The 20,834-nt window shown below is 39.1% G+C and overlaps 1 protein-coding gene across 5 annotated transcripts in view; it reads right to left on the reverse strand.

Annotated features, from left to right (window-relative positions):
• Window positions 1-20,740, reverse strand: part of AFTPH (aftiphilin) — a 47,389-nt gene extending 26,649 nt beyond the window's left edge. The window contains exons 1-3 of one of the 5 annotated variants that reach the window (XM_040599472.1): window positions 20,588-20,739; window positions 19,695-19,765; window positions 7,190-8,993 (exon numbers count right to left, since the gene is read on the reverse strand). In XM_040599472.1, coding sequence (XP_040455406.1) covers window positions 7,190-8,962 — 1,773 coding nt within the window. In that variant the 5' untranslated portion in view covers window positions 8,963-8,993; window positions 19,695-19,765; window positions 20,588-20,739. Of the gene's footprint in view, window positions 1-7,189; window positions 8,994-9,590; window positions 9,682-19,694; window positions 19,766-20,587 lie in introns of those variants that run through there. The other 4 variants (XM_040599471.1, XM_040599474.1, XM_040599473.1 and 1 more) reach the window with 4 other exon arrangements.
• Window positions 20,741-20,834: the final 94 nt, after the last annotated feature.

Below are 20,834 nucleotides of genomic sequence, written 5' to 3' on the forward strand. Positions count from 1 at the left end.
ACAGTACCCAAGTGTTCTCCACTGCCATTTGAAAAGAGTAATTCTCAAAGGCACTTACTGAGGACGTGAACACAGACTACAGCTGCCATTCTAAAAACTGTGCTTCTCCAAACAGTGACAAACTCAAAGCCCCTTAGTTTCTGTGACTGCACAGAAGTTTTTGGTGAGCACTTAAGATATGCAGTAATTGCCACCTGAAACAATCAAAATATCTCAGACTTACAAGTGAGAATGATAACCACAGGATTAGAATTTATCTCCTTGGCAGTTAAATAGGGGGCAAGATCCAGCCCTCAGGGCTGGAAGGTCGAAGTACTTGGTTTACGGAGTTTGTTTTTCTCTTCTCCACCACAGGACTAGTGAATCAATGAACTCCTTCAACACAACAAATCTGAACTGGCCATCCAGTACACCAAAGCCTCCCCAGCCACCTCCACATGAGCTCAACAGTGACAGGCTGCTGCCCTTCTTCAGAGCTATAAAAAGAGAGGATACTAAAGACAACACACTTGGGCCACACTACAGAAAGCATTGACACTAACCGCAGCTCTCACCATATGACTGCTGTAACGCCCCTCTGGGTGAAATTGCAGGGAACGCTGTGTACGAGGGGGACCCCCCCTGCCCTGAGTCCGCTTGCTTCACTCCACAGTCTCAATCACATGAGCTGCAGAATAGACACAAGAGCTCAGTGGAGTAGCACTTTGTCCCTCCTTCCTCCCCACTTTCCAGGGGACAGCCCCATTTCTCAATGCAATCCCTTATTTGCCCCTCTCTTGCTTACAGCATCTCTGCTCCAGCAGCCTTCAGAGGTGCTTTAAGAAGGGGGAGAGTCAAAAGCAAGAGCACGCCTTCAGCCCTCCTTTTCCTGCTGTCAGGAAAACAGGCTATGGAGAAAGCAACACTCAAACTCTGGGTTGTCTGTTTGCATCTATCAAACACAAACCTGGAAGACCTAAAAATAAATGAAACCGGTGTAATAGTTAAATTATTGAGAATATTTGATACTCAAGTCTTATCCGATTGAAAAGCATAAGAAAGGAGACAGAAATTAGCATATGAAGGATCCAAGATGCTAAAATGTATAATTTAGGAAAGGAGAAGTCCATATGGACGTGATCAGCTTCTAGTTAGAATTCAGAAGCCGAGTGAAGGCTCTCACAAAACAGCAGAACAAAGCATAGGGGCCTGAAGCCAAGAAAAGAAACTGATTAACCAGAGAGAATTTACTTATTTTAAATCATGAACACACTGTTCTGGAGAATGCCTAACACGGGTATTTATGACCATTTTAACAAAATAACACAGAGGTTAAATGAGAAACTCCCTTTGCTAGGTTTTCTAACAATCAAACCATATTTTCCAGCAACACATTTGCCTGTAAGGAGCTAAGTTGCCATATAGTCCTTCACCATATGTGTATGTGGGTTGGGTGGTTGGTTTTGTTTTGGTTTTTTTGTGTTTTCTTTTCTTTTTTTTTTTTTTTTTTTTTTTTTGTTGTTGTTTTTTTAATTATTATTTTACTTTATTTTTATTTGGGCTTTTTTTGAGTTGAATTTTTTTAAGTTTTGGGGATTTTTTTTAAAGAGCTAAACTACACGATCATACCATTAACATAGGGGAGCTGAAAAACTGTTTTCAATGGATGCAGTTCACCATAGGGAACATGCAAATAAACTTCAGTGGGGTCTCAATATCTTTTGGACTTGAGCATTAAACAAAGCTGAACAGTTACCTAAATGCATATAAGCAAACAAACAAATTACTAAGCTCCTAGTTTAATGGGGACAGTTTTTTCTTTGGAAAATAGATTGCTTAAACTAAGAAACAGCTTCCCTTCCAAATCACAACAATTTAATTCTTTTTCTGTTGAGCAGATTTTGCTTAGCAAAGAGAACACCTTCTCAAAAGGAGTAAGGGAAGAGCTACAGGTAGAAAAAGAAGCAGCAAAGCTTACAAAGAATGCTAGTTTAACTTCTTATGATTTAAATGTGATGGCTTTTCTCCATCCCCTCTTGAAAAGCAGGTAAATTTAAGATAGTGCCATAAATTTCTTAGAAGTAAAAAAATGCAATTATTTCATTTCATGACCACAGGTAATTTATAATGGAAACACTGGTCCTAAACTGAGATTTACAAGCCAGGAAGAAGATGCCACAAGAGCTAAAAGCCTTTACCAAAATTAAATGAGGAGTAAGATTATTTTTTTTCACAATAATTTGAAGAATTAAAGGTTGCAATGATAGTCCTAAATATCCTAAAAACATTTTAAAACAGGAACTATAAAGGTCTTGAGCTCACCTACAAAGCATATTTGAAAATTGAGTGGTTTGAGAAAGAAGAACAAGATCCCTCTGCTCTTTTTACTGTTTGATACAGGAGAGTTATAAACTGCAGGGAAGTTCAGCGCAGAAATGTGAAGCTGTCTCCATCCTTCTTGCTGGAAGGCTTGCACATTTATGCTCCCTCAGTTGCAGAATGTATCAAATCTTGCATCTTCCATGCAGGCAAAGTAAAGTTTAACAGTTACTGATCTAGACTACATAAAAAAATACTTCCCATTTCAGTTGGTCATGTTATTACCTAGTGCTGCGCTAAAAACTATTCAGTCAGGCTCTGAGAGGAAGTATAGCAGGTGAAACTTAACATGTACAAAATGGAAAATAATTTTGTTCTGTGATATATAAACAGAAATGTTAAAACAATGCCCTCACAAACTGTTGGTTTGGTGTTTTTTTGTAAGATCCTCTTAGCCAGCCTGTCCTGAAATACAGCAGTTATGGGCTACTTTTAACAGTCTGGTTTTTACTGTTATTCAGCTGCACATACTTAAGAACTGTGCCATGGACTTAAACTGACTTCCAGACAGATACATTCTCACTGCAAGTTGTTACCCAACTGTCTGAACTTAATTTAGCCAACACTATCTTAATTTATCTTAGTGAACCGGGAAGCTGAAGTCTTTATGGTCATAATTACTTTTTTGCAAGAGGATGACTTCATTCACTGCCCAAGACAAAGTACTCTCTAAGTGACAGCGATCCAGGGTTTTCTTTGTCTTGATGCATACTTGTGGCTTAGTAACTGTGTGCCACCCACACCCTCTGATTAATCTGGAAGGGTAGAGCCTCTGAGCACAGGCTCCCTAATAAGAAGAGGATCTTAAAACCCACTTGGAGGCCTGTTCAGGCTTCCAATCCTCCCTTTCCAGGATTTGTTGACTCTCAGCTAAATCAGGTAAGAGTTTTGGATTTCCAGCCAAGCCACTCCTCCTCCTCCAGAGATGCCTATACTCCTTCAACACCGCTAGGCACGGCTGTATCGCCCACCCACATGGCTGCCATAGCTAATAAATGCTCTTGTGCTTTGCTGCCTAAGTCCTATATATATTCTTAAAGCACAATACAGCAGAGTAACCCTCTCAGCTGACTAATGTTCAACACTATCTCATGGAAAAAGCTCTGCTACAAGCCTTATATTCCTTATAAACATAACTCAGCAGCAAGCTATGTGATTGCATAAGAGGGATTAATGTACATGGTACAGTGCAGGTTTGCTCAAAATTAGTTAGATCAACCAGTTCACCCACCACGACATCCTAAACCAGTTTTAATGAACACAAAGACACATATATACTGAAACCAACTATTACATATTTTTTATCTGAAGACAGGTATTAAATGATGAAGGTATATGCTAGTATTAATATGGATTCAAATAGCAGTCTGCGTATCTGTATCCTGCCTTTGAACCTGGAACCTTTTCTAAGGGGTTACAAATTCTTTCAGTAGTTTTAACCGAATAACATATACCATGCCCTTTTATTTCTCCCCTCCACACAGCACTACTGAATAGAAGAGGTCAGCGTGTTGCAAATCCTGCATTGCAGACTGTGTGCAGGATTTGGAGAGCCTAAGACCAAAGGCAACGGAGAAAAGACATAATGATCTTTTTGCTACTACATGTCGCTATATAAGGTCATTTTTGTCATTTCCCCCCTTACTTTCTTCTTTTATGTTCTATATTTTGTAAGAAAACCTGGATGAATTAGTTGAATTCAGGCAAAGTCTAACTTCTAATTAAATGTTATACCAAATCCACACTCTTTAAACAGCTTGCCCGACATATACCTTACAATCAAGATCACATTCAGCAGGCACAAAATTTTGCTGCCACCTCCACATCCAGAATACACAAGCTAAGGAAACAGAAAGAAAAATACAGAGACCATTGGTAAGGGAACTTGAGCTACTGGTAAATAACTTTCATACTGCATTCTGGATGGATGAAAAACACTGTATACATCATTTCCACATTTAAACAGTAATGCTGCTGGCTAAGTATACAAATGCAGAAAACCGAAAAATAAAGAATTAGGGTCATTCGGTTTATACACCATTCAAAATTATTTCACTACCACATTACAGTGACTCTCCCAGCCGCGACATCACAGATCAAGCATAGAGAGTATCTTGTAAATGATCCCAGTTCACAATTAGCCTAAGCTGAGGTCTCAATTTTCACTTCTCAAGTGTCTAGCACATGCAGTATTTCTCTCTTGCACAGTCTGCTCCCTTTAAGTTGCTAGAGCAAGTACTTTTTTTGATCTGCCAGCAATACATCGATGCAAGTGATCTACTCCTCCCTATCCTTTGGTCAGGGAAATAAAAAACAACTTTGTTTTCTTATCTCTCCCTAGCTTTATTATGCATGCAAGTGTTTCTGCTTTTGCATCAAACAGCTCCAGAACTCAGCTTTAATATAAGAGAAAAAAGTTCAGCAAATACTTTAAAATGCTGTTTTGTGGTTTGCCCTCAGTGACATCCTCTTATATGAAAGTAAGGATGAGGATCAAAATATGATTTTAATTTTACTAAGATTCAGCACTTAAAGTACTGGGACTGTCTGCTGGCTCATGTTGACTTAATTTATCTCAATGTTTCTAACTGCAGTTTACTAAACTGTGGCTCAATGACTTAAAACCAAAAGCACTATTTCAGATTAAAAAAAGCGCATTTAAAAAAAATATTAAAAGGTTTCAATAGATCCTTCCAAAACTCCAAAACTCACAGCACTTAAAGAATACAAAGTAAGTTTTGAAAATGTGAAATTATTGTTTTAAGTTAACGGGGTGGGGAGGGGAGTAGCAACTACCTGTAATTTCAAAGCAAACAAAACTATTACAACAGAAAAAAACATTACCAGCCTAACTTCCTCCACAGCTTACTTGTGTAAAACATTCTCTGCATTGTACTTCCTCACTAGCACTACGTCACTTGATATATCCAAACAGTCACAACTGGCTGCAGCATAAGGAGAAGGAATGACAAAAAATCTTTAATAGAACTTGCTTTACAATCTAACTGAACCACTCCATGACTTCATGACAGATCACTGAATAACTTCCACTGTAACTTGGCTTTTATCTTTTGTTAAGGCAGACTTGGGGAGGGGGAACAAATCCAACAACTATAGAAACTCTGAAGGTTTTGCTTTTAGAAACATCTACATTCAGAAGTGTTTACTTTTGAAACGGCATCATAAAATTATGAAAAATTTTAAGTAAAAATAAATGGTTGAAACCTTCAGACTATCTCTTAACAGCATGATTAACCAGAAAAATGGATGACTTACTAAAATCATCTCCCCACCTATTTCTTTGTTAGATTCTGGACAGTCTTTCAAGTGGCAACAGGAACAATTTAGATTAATAGCACTAATGACCTTAGCACTCTCCAATTTTATGGGTGAATGACCAACAGAATAGGTAACAATAGATTTGTGCTTTCAACTTGAGAAATGGATTCACGCATTCAGGTGAAGATGAGCAAGGTTTTGCATAGGCACAAAAATCCACATGCAGGTTCCCTTGCAAGCCTTTTTTTGGCTCACGAAGCCCCTTTGAAATTTGGTGTGTCAGTCATTGCACAAAACAGCAGGCAGGAAGTGTTGGGAGCTGAGGCTCACACCTTTTAATGTGACAAGAAGTCAGCACTAAGTCCCAAAAGCTCCATTCCATTTGCTGATGCTTGCAAAGCTCCAGCTGGCACAATCTTCTTCTGAAAAGCTATTTCACCTGTCACTGTAGGAAACAGGAAGAGGGACGGCTGTCACCAAGCCTACACAAGGGGTCCTGGAAGAAAGGACTTACCTAATTTCCTTTTATTGCCGGAGAAGATCCAAACCTTTCAGACACACACTACCACTAAAACCCTTTATTGCTGCTGCTGCTACATGCTTCAAAAAAGACAGAGCATACTCTAAACTACTCACATGGGATGACATGATTAAAAAAAGCAACACAGAATTTTAAACTCAAATTCTTGTTCTGAATTTTGTAAAAGTAGTATTAAATACTTAGTAAAAAAAATATATGAACAGGTGCAGATTGCAAAGATGACTGTTGAAAAGACTTTGGAAGGAATTTTATTGGGAATTCATACATACTTAGGCACTAAAGCAGAAAACCAAGGGGATGGGGGTAAGAAATAAACCTACCTACTTCACCCTCCCCAAAAGTCCTGATTAGAAACAGCTGCTTTAAGACATCATCAGTTCTGTATTTGTGATGTTGCTATAATGTGGAGCTTCCCACAATTAATGGGACATTTCAAATAAGTTCAGTGGCAAACTTCCCAGGAGTTGGAATACCAGGGACAGAACTCCACAGGTTGTATTTTATCATGCTCTCTGCTCTAAACAAATGAGGGCAGCTATTTACAAACTGAGTCATTATTTTTTAAGATTTTGAAAACATGATAGAGAATGGTGATGAAAAACTTTGGGAACCAGTAATCTTAGCTTCCAGTAGCACCACTATTTTAGAGAGTGCCCCCCTAACAGGCAGTAAACTACGAAGCAAAGGAAGAACTATTGCAGGTCCTGAAATGTTATGATGGCTTATTCCTTTGATCAGTTTATGTAAAAAACCACATGTAATAGTCAAAACAAATGCATACAAGTTGCAGCATACTCTGCTCATTTTTCCGTGGATAGTAACAGTGCAAAAGATAGAAGATGCAAACACAGCATACTATTTCATACCAACCCGTCTCACCCACCAAATTAAATCTCTCCCACAAGACAAACAAGAACTATTCAAACATCTGTTGTACACAGAAGCAGGAACCAGGAAGAACTGTATGCACAAGAGCAGAACAAGACTGAACAAAAATCAAGAACACCTTACCTGAACTGAAGGTGCTGGCTCTTGAGATTGCTTATTGGTAGCTCCTTGGAAAGATGCTAAAGCAAAATTGTCAGTCTTGTGTAATACTGGACCATCAATTCTGGCAGATGCATCTGTCCTATGTGACTGCCACGTCTCTTTTCTGTGATGAGATTCACCAGCTTGCTGATCTCCAAAGGCAGCCCAGGAACAGCTGTCCTTTTGTTCATCTTCAAAAGCATTCCAGTCTGTAGCCTGGTTACAACCTGCTGAACTGAAGTCCGCAAAGTCGTCAGAGTACTGAAAAGCAACACTCTCGTCTTGAGGTTTTGGCACTGAATCAAAGTCTCCAAATTCACTATCATCACCATTTCCTACCTCAGTAGTATGCTGGAAGTCTAAGCCAGAAGTTTTATTGGTAGTATCACATTCTAAAGTGTCAGCAGTCTGACTTAGTTCAGCCTGATCCAACTTTGCTGGTGGCTGAGAAACAGTACTCGTGTCCCTGAATTCACCAAATTCATCATCATGTTTGCTAACATGTGCAGGCTGTTTGGAAGTTCCTTCTACAACTAAAGCATTTATCAACTCTTGAGTGTTAATGAAGGGGAGAGATGCACTGCTGACTGAACCGAAATCACCAAAATCATCATCATGTGTGTCACTGCAAGCTACAACTTCGATACTACTACCACCATTCTTCAGATCTTTAGAATCACCTGATTTTTCTCCTGCAAGATCACAGCTTAGGCTTTGGGTCTTATCAACCCTGATGTCCTCTGTTCCTGAAGAGTCATCAGGCCTAGTAAAATCTTTGCCATTCTCTATGCCATGCTGTCTTCTCCTCCCACTGTGTTCTCCATTTTCAGTAGTGCATATTGAACTTCCAGTTGTTTGAGATGTACTAGAAATTGCAAATTCATTATCTTCCAGTGCTGAGGGCCCCTGTTCACAACTGATTTCTGAAATGCAAACCTCTTCTTCAATACGAGTTACTCTGTTTATTCTGTTGTTCTCCTGAATGCTCAGAGAGTCTCTTTCATTAAGAACACTGCATATTGTAGGTCCTGTTCCCTCTAAATGGATTGTTTTTTTGTTTGAGAATGTAGCAAAATCTGCAAAGTCTTCACCTGAGCTAGGCATTGAGTTCAAATTTTGCTTGGTACTACAGGTGCTAATGGTTTTCAGTCCCTTTGTGTCACTGATACCATCTAGATCTTCTGTTCCCTGAGGATTTACAGGGTCTGATGCTGCAAATCCATTTGTTAGAATCTCTAGACATGGAAGTTTCTCACCATTACAAGCATCTATTTGCTCATCCTGGCTCTCAACTGCTATACCAGTTCTAACAACATGAGAAGAAAACCCCTCCGATTTCCCAGTGGTGTCTTTTTGTTCCCCTCTTTTGTTTACATCTTCTAAAGCAGTACCTGAAGTTCTACACTTAGATTTTTCTTTGCTGGCACTAGTAGCTGACATATCAGAAAGATCCTTAGTACGAGTAGGAAGCTCTGCAATGCAGTCTTTAACATTTTTAACAGATGTGAAAGTTGCAATGCTGGCTACATTGTCAGAATAATCAGAATAATCAAGTGGGATGAAATGATTTGTGGGTATAAATTCTTCCTTTGGATGACCATAGTCTGCCGTATCAAAATCAGCAAAAGCTACACCAGCAGTGCTTACACCAGAAAATCCTCCAAACTCTCCAAATTCATCTTCATCATCATCATCGGCTCCATTGTCTAGTGGTGGAGGGGATGAGGAGTACATTCGAATAATATCTGGTTCCATTGTTTAGTTTCACTTCAAAGTTAATGCATTTCTGTAATAGGGAAAAAAAGAAGTATATTAGAATTTGCCTAGCTGTTGTCATCTTTTATTTTTCCTATTTCATGTTTTGTTTTAGAAGTGTGCATATAGGCCAATGTCCATATTGGATATGAGAGGCACATTCCCCAAACCCATCTTCTAACCGATTCTTTTATTTTAAAAGTCACAGAGAATCTACTAGGGACAGTTCAATCCTCTTGTAAACTACTACATGATCATATTCTCAGCAGACAGTGCTGAAACATGAATACGAAACACATTTGTCTTGAGCTGTTGTGCAACACACTGACACAGCTGAACTCAGTTTTAACCCATCAGTTCTCTACCTTCTGTCACCAGCAATTCATAAAATAGCCAATGACCTGGTCCACCTTTTGCCACACTCATTTGTGTGCTCAGCTGAGTGTGACAGAAATTAAGCCACTTGGACTGTGCCACAACAATCACGTACAACAGGCACCTCCAGCAGCACCAAAGATTTTGAAAGATGTTCCCATAGGCTTTGAAACTGTAAAGAAGCGGAGGAAGGAACTGCTGTTATAATCACTAACTATGATCTGCTGCCCTACTGTTTAAATTTTTTTCCTACCAATTTATGGGTTTCTGTTAGGTCTCCCTGTTCTCTGGTTTTCGTAACGCTGCCTCCACAGCTGCTGCTGCCAGCCTGCTTTTGTCTTACGAACCGCCAGTTGGGAAATGCCATTGCTGGTGCTCGCAAAGCCTAGAGCAAAACAAACTTCTTCATCAAAGCTTATTCTCAAAAGCAGAATGGAGCAAGATCATCCATAAAATATTTAAACACAAATCACGAAATCACAGGGGGGAAGGGAGGAAAAAAAAAAAAGAAAAAAAAAGAAAAAAAAAGAGAGAAGAAAGTATTCCCATGGTTTAGACAAACAGATTAAGGACTCCATTTTAACATTGCAGACCATTACAGTAACAAGCAAAGTATGGATGGAAAATTTTCCTTCCTAAAAGGTGATCCTGATTTTTTTCAATGTTGTATGTAATTAATGAAATAACTACTACTATTTATGGCTTCACAATTGTACGCATCACTTAAGTAGTTCATACCTTAGAGCCCTGAAAGGAAGGACTACAACCAGGCTTTTCCCGTTTCAAATGACACCTGTCACGCATGAACTGCAATAACATACTAACCATTATCTACAGAAAAAGAGCAAAACCAACCTATACATATTCTTAAATATTTGAATTTCTAACCACCAGAATAAGTGCAGGCATTACAATACTAGTTCTGAAACACAGGTAGAGCATGATCCTTAACTCCAGCATCTTTACCAAGTGACTTTGTATGTGCACCTGAACAGCAGCACACAAAGGGTATAACAAGAAACAAAGCTCTGCAGTTCTTCTCAAGCACAATGTCCCACAGCACTTGAGCCCAACCACTCTTGGTACCTGCCAGGGAAGTCCGGCATCCTGAAGGTGACTAACATACCTACAATTTCTTTTAAAAGGGTATTTTGCAGTTATAGAAGAACATCACGCTTATCAGATGAAACCATGAAGTAATTTGTAACATCACATGCAAACTGAAGACTGCAAAGGAATTTTGTTTAGAATAAAGAGTAAGTTGTCAACAAGCTCCCACATAGGCTTACTCAGCACCAGCTGCTTAACAAGGTATTTGAGAGAAGAACTTCACTCTTATCTCAGAGGCCTCATCTCTCAAAAGCACTCTCCCTGCAGTTCTGGAAAAGGTCTAGCAATTGCTGTTTAACATCATAGGTGAACGTAAAGATCCTTTCCAAGATGTATGTAGAGCGTGACTGTGTTCATACTGAGATTACTCCAACCTGTTTAGTTTCCAAGCTTCTGGGTTACAACCTACTAAACATAATAGCTACTGTAACTATCAAAGCAGCCACTCCTGATTTATATCCAAACTTCCAAGATCTACTGTGGTCAACCAGCAGCACTAAGATAAACACCCAGTAAATACATCCAGACTGCAACAGCTTTCTGAATGTTTCATTGCAGAGGAAGATCCATGTGTTACACACAAAGATATGCCTTGGTAGGTAGAAATGCTGGTTTTGTTCTTTAGTAGAAACTAAGAAAAAAAAAAAAAAAAAAAAAAGACCAGTTTGGTATGTATTGGTACATATTAGATCTGCTCATCTCAGGGTATCTTTATCTTGGGATAGCAATTTTTAAAGCTATAGGGGAGCTGGTTAAACATTGAATGGCACAGTCTCTGGAATTCCTAGGGTCATGAAACAATAACTCTTCAGTAACACACTACATTTGGGAGACAGGACAGAGAACATTGCATTAATTGGGATGGGACTCACACACCCACACAATTCCTGGAAAACAGAAAGGATTGGGTTTTTTTTAATAAAAAAAAAAAAGGAGTAGGCTTATTTGGTTATAACAAATCATTCCTTGTAACTAAATTTAAGTTCACAGTTGAATCTCAGTAGGCAAAACCGTAAGTTTTATTACTAAACCTCTGGAAATTTAGTAAGAGTTGTTATACCCATTTGAAAAATTCAGTCAACACAACATTTATCACCTGATCCCACGTGACAAAAGCTTTAGAGACTGCAAAGGCAAGAAACTTGAAAACTTGGAAAAAAAAAAAAAAAAAAAAAAAAAAGGCTCTTGAAACAAACAAAACCCCCTCAGCACTATTTCAAGGACAGCACTGACTGGATATAAACCTTCATGATCCCAGAAGAAAAAGGAAGTTGAAGAAAAAGAATGAAGTAGCTGGGAAGAAGGAAGGTGGAAACAAGAGTCCTACAAAAAATACCCCGATTGGCTTCTGGGGAATAATACTGGAGGGTGGAATAAGCAGGTCCTTGACCAAGACAAAATACTAACATCGAAGCCACTGCAACCTCAACAGTAATTTCATTATGTAATTAGATGTTTTATTCTTTATTAGGCAGAGATGTACAAGCCCTCTAAAACATATCTCTAAAGCCATTTAGAAAGAAAAGATTTTAGAATAGAAAATGACAGTTCTACAGCATGTTGATTTACATTGGAAATAAAAAGCCATAACTAAACCCATAGAAATCTGAAGCAGAAACCAAAATAAAATCCTTACATATTTCAATTATTCTCAAACTGGTAGTCTATAAAACATTACATGCTTAAAGTCAAATGCCGACACAAGTTAAAGCTAGTAAGCTAACACATTTGATTTTAAAACCAAGATTTCTGAAGTCGACAGGACCCATCCTTGAAGCTTTCAGTGCAGTATGAGTAATAAAAGATCCCAGTTTACCACCTCAGTATTATATACACACACATTAAAAAAATACAGATACATACCAGATTTTTCCTATTTTCCAACAGTTTTAGAGTAATCAAGTCATGCAAGCAATTATATTCAAGTAAAAAGGAGATTAAATCTAGGTAGACCCACCTCCCCTTTCCCAGAAACCTTATTTTTATTGACAAGAAGTCATGAGAAGGAGAAGAAAAAGCAGAAGACAGAAGCAACTTCAAATTTGTTTCCAACTGGCAAGTATATAAACATACAGCCCTGTACACAGACAATGACATCAAAGTATAGTTCTGCTGGTTCAGTAATAAAACAGATCCACACTGTACTCCTACAGCCTGAAAGTTTCTAAAATCTTGGAAAGTACTTTGATAAGTTGCAATTCTTTTGCTTGGCTAAGAAGCACTGCCAGCTCAGTGGCCTATCTAGATTACCAGAGCTTTATGGATAGGAATTACATACAGGAGGATACTGATTAGCTTCCTAATTTATGTATTATATAGGCCAGTATTACTTAAAACTAAATTAAAAAACTGCAGTCGTCATGACTCAGACTAAACAATGAAACCTAACTAAAAAGTTGGGGTTTTTTCATTTCACTGTATCTCAAAGACATTTCCTAACACTATGAATCAGAGGCCTTGAAAAAAAAACTTCTGAACTTTCCCATTAAAAATAAAATTTGTCTGTATGTTTCACCAAAAGCACGTGTGTTGTTTTATTTTTAAGTCTTTTCAGATTTATCATCTTGTGTAAGTTGGTTTTCACTTGAGTTATTTGAAATACCACATACAGCCCTGTATTAGTAACTGCTCCACTTGACATCAGAAGACCTCATATAAGAAATGCCAACAAAAAAATAATTCTTAACCAGCGCTGGACACACATCCATACATTAACCATCATAACAAGTCTACCCTTTTTTTGTTGTTGTCCATTTACTGTATTAATATCATAACCTCTGCTAAAAATAAATCATAGAGTTGAGAGAGCCCTTAGAGGCAAGGATGATCCAAAAAAACTCCAAGATGAAGCATTCAGAAAACAGACTGAGTAATGCGAGAGCAGCAAGCATCACAGTCAAAGGGAATTTACCTACAAGACACCTTTTCTTTTAACATAAAAAGGGGAGGCAAGGAACAAGAGCAGTAGGGACAAGCACAGGAGAAAGGTAACATGAAGAGACTGCATGGGGCCTGAAGCAGACTGCCAAAGCCCAATCAAACATGTAGAAAGATCTCTGACCATCTAAAATTTTTCTCCTCTGCAACTTCTGCCATAGAGAAGAAATTTCCTTCAATTTTTCATTTCAAAGCACTTTTAAAACATCACAGGGATCATTTACACAGCAGCAGTCCAGTAGCACTATGCTCTGCTCCAGAAATGTTTCAGTAACGGTTGCCAACAGGAGCCACAAGGAACGTTAACAATGCATTTAACAATCTGATCAATGGTTTGCCACTCTACTACATGTTTAATCAGTTTAACCCGTAAGAACCAACTGCATAATCAATTGTATGGACTCACGTACATTTTTTTTAAAAGTGTCAGCTACTTCCAATGTAACAGCTGTGTTTTAAAGGCCAAAGTCTGAGCTCAAAGATGTATGAATCTGTATTATATATGAGTGTAAGGTTGTTACGTTAACACAATTTAATTGTTTACAGAACTCAAAAGAATACCATACTCAAAAATGTAACAGAAAGAAGAAAGTCATACTAGTATACCTCCTCCCCTTAACTAATTAGTGATTTTTTTTTTTTTTAGACAAAGCATAATCCCAATTCTCCTTGCAATATAAAAACAGAACGGGAATGTTTAGCCTTATTGTACTTTTCTTCAGAAGGAATTTCATTATGATCCCCTTTCTTGACTTCCAAGTGTTCCACCTGCCAACCATAAACTGTTGAACCAAATTAATTATTGTCCACTGGAACACTAACATGGTGAAAACCCACAGGTCTGACAGAACAATTTTGTTCATTACTTCATTTAGTTAATCCCTGCTTTGTCTGGCCTATCAAATAGAGGCTAAGAGCTGGAACTGTGGCTTCATCTTTTGTAGTACTTTATACCCAAATCAGACATATTCTTGGTCAAGACATTAGGCTATATAATTTAGTAAACCTGGTATTTCAAGTGATTAACCTCAAAGCAGAATTTGGAAAAGAATCTGTGACCAATACACAGATTATTTATCTTCCCCATGTTTTTGAGGGAATTGGGTCTCAAATTTAAAACTCAGATGTGAAGTTAACATGCACTTTTGCAGTTACCTGTTCATTTAAACATTCTTGAAACATACAAATTTTAAACAAATGGAAACCAGCAATTTTTCAGCACAGAAAGGAGTCTTCGTTGAAAGGAACTGTAAGTGGTTTTACTTGCATATAATAGAGCAGGTACTTCCATGATTTTTTTCTAACATGCAACAACCCATGTTTCTGGCATCAGACCTTACACCTGCAAGTGAAGAATCTGACAGGCTTTAAGTGCCCATGTTTAGACTGGACTATTTTAGCCACAATCACAGATTTACGTTAATAAGTTTTTCAGATCATAACGGTTCAATATTAGACTGATAATGGATTTCCACCAATTCCTCATGACATGCAGTTGTCCAACATTTTCCAGAAAAAAACCTACTAAAGAATTGTGTTGGTTTTCAGAGGCCATTTTCTGCAGTCTCACCTATTTTTTTCCTTTAAAAAAAGGAAGAAAAAGCTGAAAACACTCATTAACTTCTTGCTTCCATGTCTTTTTTTATATTCATACTTTGATACTCACTATGAAGAAATTCCACAGAAGTTTCAGTATCATAACTAGAAGATCACTGTAAAAGTCATACTAGAAATGTAATTCACCAACACACTTACAGTACATATTGGCATTTGACTTCAAAGAAAAAAGTATTTGCTGATTAATTAGGTAAGATTCAATTCTATTACTGCAGGTCTTGGTTTAAGCCTTTTTTCTAAGGTCACAAGAATTTAAGAATGTAACTCAGGTTAATTTAACACTGGAAAAGATAAGAGTAGTGATTGACTTAAGTTTTGATAGGGCAAGGATTTGAAAGACAAAATGCATACCCTTCTTTTATCTCAAGTCACTAACTAGGTTTCTAAAGCATTTACTATCAAACCAGGGTATCTTATTTGCTTGCAGTAAATAAGGCACAATACCTGCTTTCATCACACACTGATCACAACCTTGTTCATTACCTTTTTGTAGAGTAACAGTGACAGTCTAACAAAGATGTGGCAGCAAAGAGAACAATGTAATTGCAATACACAAAAGCAGGTATAAAATTTTTCCTTTCCTAAGGAAAAACTTGAAATAGCATGTTTGGCTCTTATATAGGACCTAAAAACCTAGGATACCACCAAAAGCATCTCTAAAGAAATACCTAAGGTATGTAAATTCCAGAGCAGAAAGTTCCCTTAAGTTAAGATAAACATTAGCAAAAAAAAAAAAAAAAAAAAAAAAAAAAAAAAAAAAAAAAAGAACATAGCAAAGCAACAGATAACCTCTCAGCTGTGGATTATTCTGAAAGCAAAGCTGAGTTAAGCAACCCATTATTTAAAGCACAAAGAAAAAATAATCAGAAATGACATGGTTGAGATGCAATGGCAAGGATATGGATTCAAGTCATTAGCTGCTAGCATCTGATCTTTCCAAGAACATTTAACTCTTCTACTGCAAGGGAATTTCTCTTGCAGATACCAAAAATACCCCAGTAAGGACCAGATTTAGACTTCTCATTACAGCAAAATGTTAGCTTAGAAGTAAGAAAAGCTGTCCTCTTCTGTTAAGCCTTTGTTTTTTCATTGGCTTATAAACAATGGAAAAACCTATTACAGTCTTCCTGCATCTGAGAACTTCTTTCTAAAAGGGCCAGTGTAAATGAGGAGAGCCTGTCTGTTAAAATAGCATTTCTACAACCCAAACTCACTCTAGACAGAGAGTCACTGCCCAGGCTGAAGTCAGTATGTTCTTAAATTGGTTTGCTTACTTTTATTTTTGGAATAAGTTACCAGCAAACAAAATACTGCAAGAAAATGTTTACTTCATAAAGCCTTTGAGAAATCAATGTTTTCGATTGTGAATATAATGCTGTTACAGCCAGAAGGTCCATTACCCAAAGCAGGAGTTTCAGAGCACTTCTTTTTTGCTTGGACATGTATGAGTTGAGGAAAACAATGTTCTCCAGTTCCAATAAGGCAAATATATTTAAGCCTTATTTCTCATTACCCAACATTTTGGAATTAATCAATACCACTGTACATTACTGTGGTTTCAATAAACACTGAATATACTAGGCACCTTCTATTAGAAAGTGTTGTATGGGAAATGAACATTAAAGAAACAAAACTCAGGAGACTGCCGTCAGAATTCAGGCACTTATCTCAGGCAGCTCATTCTTCCTGTCCTCCTGCCCTCCCCAGGCCAGCAGTAAACAGCAAGCATCTTCAGACAATCCAGCCTCTATAAGATTCCAACCTCTTTGACAGTGGTCCCCTTCCTCTCTCATCACTGACAACACAGGAAGACTAAGACACGTGGCAAAAATGTGAAATTTAAACAGAGCTGGGATACAGATATATTCCTTTAAATCTTACTTGGTAGATTACATATAGAAGCAATTGAACGTACCTTCAGTATTTGTGCTGTTTTACTTCTCCCTATTTCATTTTGGCTTAGCTGTGGAATCAGAAGAACATCTGAAAAGTACAAATCTAAACGCTGTGCTAGCTTGCGAAGCTCTCTGTCAACCAAGACTAGTGTCACTTCCCCAAAACCAAAAGACCAGGTTATTTTTATAAAGTTACTATAAGCAAAAAAGAAGTATGTTTCAACTCAAAATATACTGACTTGCTTAAACCAGCTGCAGAGAAAGACACTGCCTGTACTTAAATTTGTAAACAGACAGTGGTGAAAATGTTGCAAGAACAAGCGTCTTTTTAATTCATATAGGCAAACACAACCAGCTGGGAAAGTCAATCAGGTTTAAAATCTGGCTCTGTGGGAACACAGTATTTGTGTCCAATGTACAGCTCACATCTATACAATGTGTACAGACAGATGCCGTAAGTAACACATAACTGGGATGTTTTAATTCTTACCATTTTTTAAATTCCTTTTAAAACAGCATTCAACTCTGTGAGAAAACCTATTTCTGGATGTTACCCTCGAACAGGTTAGCTGCAAACCTGTTCTAAATTAAGACGAAAATATGCTAGATTAGAAAGCATTAGAACTAGATTACCTAAAGTCAACTGTTCTCTGAGATTTATTTAGAGAGCGCTATGTTCTCCATCATATATAAACCCTTCAAACTTCATACAGACTACAGTAAAGAGCAGATTACAACTGCCCAGAGGCACACGCTTTTATGAAAGGTTCTCCCACAGCTTGGCAGAGGAAATACACAGTTACATAGGGTGAAGAAAAAACATAGGTCTTCCTTCCATTACTTCATAAACTTCTGCTTGTTTTTAAGTGAACAAGTATTTTCTTCAACATGCAGAGAACAAGTAAGTGAGAGAAAAAAAGGCAAAAAAACCAACCTGACTGAAGCAAGTTAAACACATCTAGCAAGAACAGGCTTACATTATTCATCATTTATCCCACCTACAGACATTATCTCATATTAAAAACACAATACAGGAGGGACACCTGATACTCCAAAGAATAAAAATCTATTTTCCATCACTTATCAATAGACATATGAATTTGAGGTTTCACATTTCCTTCCCCCTGGCACCTACTTTCAAACATACTAAAGCAAAGACCAGATTTGCCCCGCCTTGTGGTTCTTCTAAAACAGGACTCTTAGATTTGAAAAAACCAAATTTACAGAAGCACTCTTTACATCACCTTGCAACGTGTATCGATACAGAAACACTCCTTGCAGTATCAATCCAAAAACTTTAATTGCAGAAGAAGCATGGAAGAAAGTCTACTGGAAATGAGGCTGACTTTTCAAACAAGGCACATTTCAAGGCCTTTTTTGTGTGTGCATAGGAGCAGCTTACACAGTGCTTTCTGCTCAAAAGAAAAATAAAATTAACAGACAGAATTTCTGAAACCTAGCAATGAGAAAGATCTAAACCACTTCTCTTAAGAGGACTATCCAGAAAAGTTATGAGTATTTTGAATCCCCATGAAAGGGTTTGCATGTCATTGCACTGAAATGTTCACAAAGACTTAGTTTAAGTTGTCAGAGAGTACAATAGCACAGAACGGAATGAACATTTTGTTGAAAAAGAGAATGAGTATCTGAAAGAAAATTACGCCTCTGAGTACAGTGAAAACAACAAGATCCAGCATCAGTTTCTTCACCACTGGGTTTCCAACTGATACCACTACACAACTGCAAGGAGAGCTCTATGAATATTTCAAGAGGAAAGGGCAAAGACTTGACTGAAGTCCATCTAACCCGCTCTATTATTTCCACTGTGAAAGACAAGTCTTTCAAAGCACTGAAAGTTTCAGAATATTTTTATGTAATTAGGGTGTTAAAATGCTTGAATTAACTTAGTAAGTTACTGAAGAAATTTTAAAGTATAAATCTAAGATCACACACTGCCTTCGTCAACAGAAATGTGCAACACAAATGATTCACTGTGTCTAACTGAATTTTAGTCTATTATATCCTTTGCTAAATGAAACCTATGATCTGAGCAAAAATAAAATGAAAGTGAAAGAAATAAAAACAATAAAACAAACCAGACATCATGAACTGATCTATTGAGGCTGAGATCCTTCAACTGCTCACTTACAAACAAATTAAGGAAGTAAAAAGTAGAGGTCATACTTTCACATGACCTTAGAAGGTCACACAACATGTACTTTATGGAAACATCATGTGGAACAGAAACACCATAGCCACATTAGCTTTTCTGAAGTCCCTTTTACTATACAGTGAATTCACATTTTTAAGTTTAAATTCTCATATCCTCAAATTTGTGCTATTTATTTTCACCGATAGGAACATTTCAAAAAAATCCACAGCCCCTCAGCAGCCAAGGGTATTTCACCTCTTCCCCCTGCTCTCCCGATTTAACGTTCTATTCCTCCAGGTACAGCTCCAACCTCAAGAAGAGGAACCACTACTGATGCATTAGCTGCACGAGCAAGCAAACAAACTTACGTCTGTGCCAACAACACAACCTAATGTTTTAATGTTTAAAGTAGGCTAATTGGTTTTCCAAGTCTAGTTCACGTGTCCAGAGAATAAAACAAAGAGGAAATACTTTTAATTTTTGTTCAACCTCTAAGGATCACCCCAATTAAAAAGCAGCATCCACAGACTCAAAAGCTGAAAAAATTAGTTCTAATGAAGCACATCATGCTGTGAACCATGCATGAAAAGAAAACTTATACGACCAACGTGGTACAGCTGTTGTCAACGATGCTTCTTCTACTCACTCCATTTATGAACAGATGTTTGCTTTAAAGGGAGCATCAGACTTCTGCAGGTTTCAATTTCTGTGCTGAAGCTGGAAGAAAGGGGCTGTCACCATCAAGCAGCCAGCTTACTGACACTGTGAAGGGATCCCAAGGTTTAATCCTTGGTTTAAGGAACTGTCTTCTCTATGGGAAAAGAATACTTTGGTTCATCAGGTAGCTGCTCAGAATAGCAAACTGAAGCAACTGGACCTAATAAGCATGCTGGCAGTTTCGCCCCATTTTAGAATGGCGGTACTTCTTAAAAAAAAGGTCAAATATGACCGTAACTCTGCCTCAGCGTGCCATTTAGCAACTAGCACGCTTTATGCCCCTTCAAAAATAGTTTATCAGGAAATACCACTCAGGACAGCTGAACTTCTGGTACCACATCACCAAGCCCTTTCCGCAGCGGCGGCCCCACCGAACCCCACAGAAACGCGGGGCACCGGGCCCGGGCCGGCCGCCACTCCCCGGAGCCGCTATGGGAAAGCGCTCGCCGCCACCCCCGGGGCCCGCCGCCGAAGGACAAAGCCGCCCGGCCTCCAGGCCGGCCCTGCCCCCGCCCGGCCCTTCGCCTCCGCCGCGGCGGGACGAGCCGGGGAGAGAAGCGCCTCAGCGAGGGGGAGCGCTAAGGGCTTCAGCCCCCTACCCAGCCCTCCCGCCGGGCAGGGCGGCCCGGCCCCGCCGCTCCCCTGAGGCTGGCGGGGGAAGGACGGGGAGCGCGGTGCCCTGACAGGCCCCGGCCGCTGCAGGCCCCCAGAGGAAGCCCCGGAGGGGGTCCCCGCCCGCCACCGCGGGGTGCCCTTCCCCGGCCAGGCCCGGAGGAAACACGCCGCCCCTCAGCCGGCGGTAGCGACGGTGCCGTCTCTTACCTGAGGGCAGCGCGGGGGGCGGCGGTGCCCGGGCGGGCATGGCGGCGGGCGGGGAATGAAGGGGAGAGGGGACACGGACAGTTATCTCAGGCCTCCCGCGGCAACCACCATCCAGGGGGAACCCATGTCACGGCGACAGGAACCGCGTCGCTGCGGCCCGGCCCCCTCCCGGCGGCCACCGCCTCCCCACCCCGCCACCGCCTACTTGGCCTCCCGGCAAGCACCGCACCACCGCCCCCGGAGCCTC

The sequence above is a fragment of the Falco naumanni genome, chromosome 6 (genome assembly GCF_017639655.2).
Source record: "Falco naumanni isolate bFalNau1 chromosome 6, bFalNau1.pat, whole genome shotgun sequence".
NCBI classification, from domain to species: domain Eukaryota; kingdom Metazoa; phylum Chordata; class Aves; order Falconiformes; family Falconidae; genus Falco; species Falco naumanni.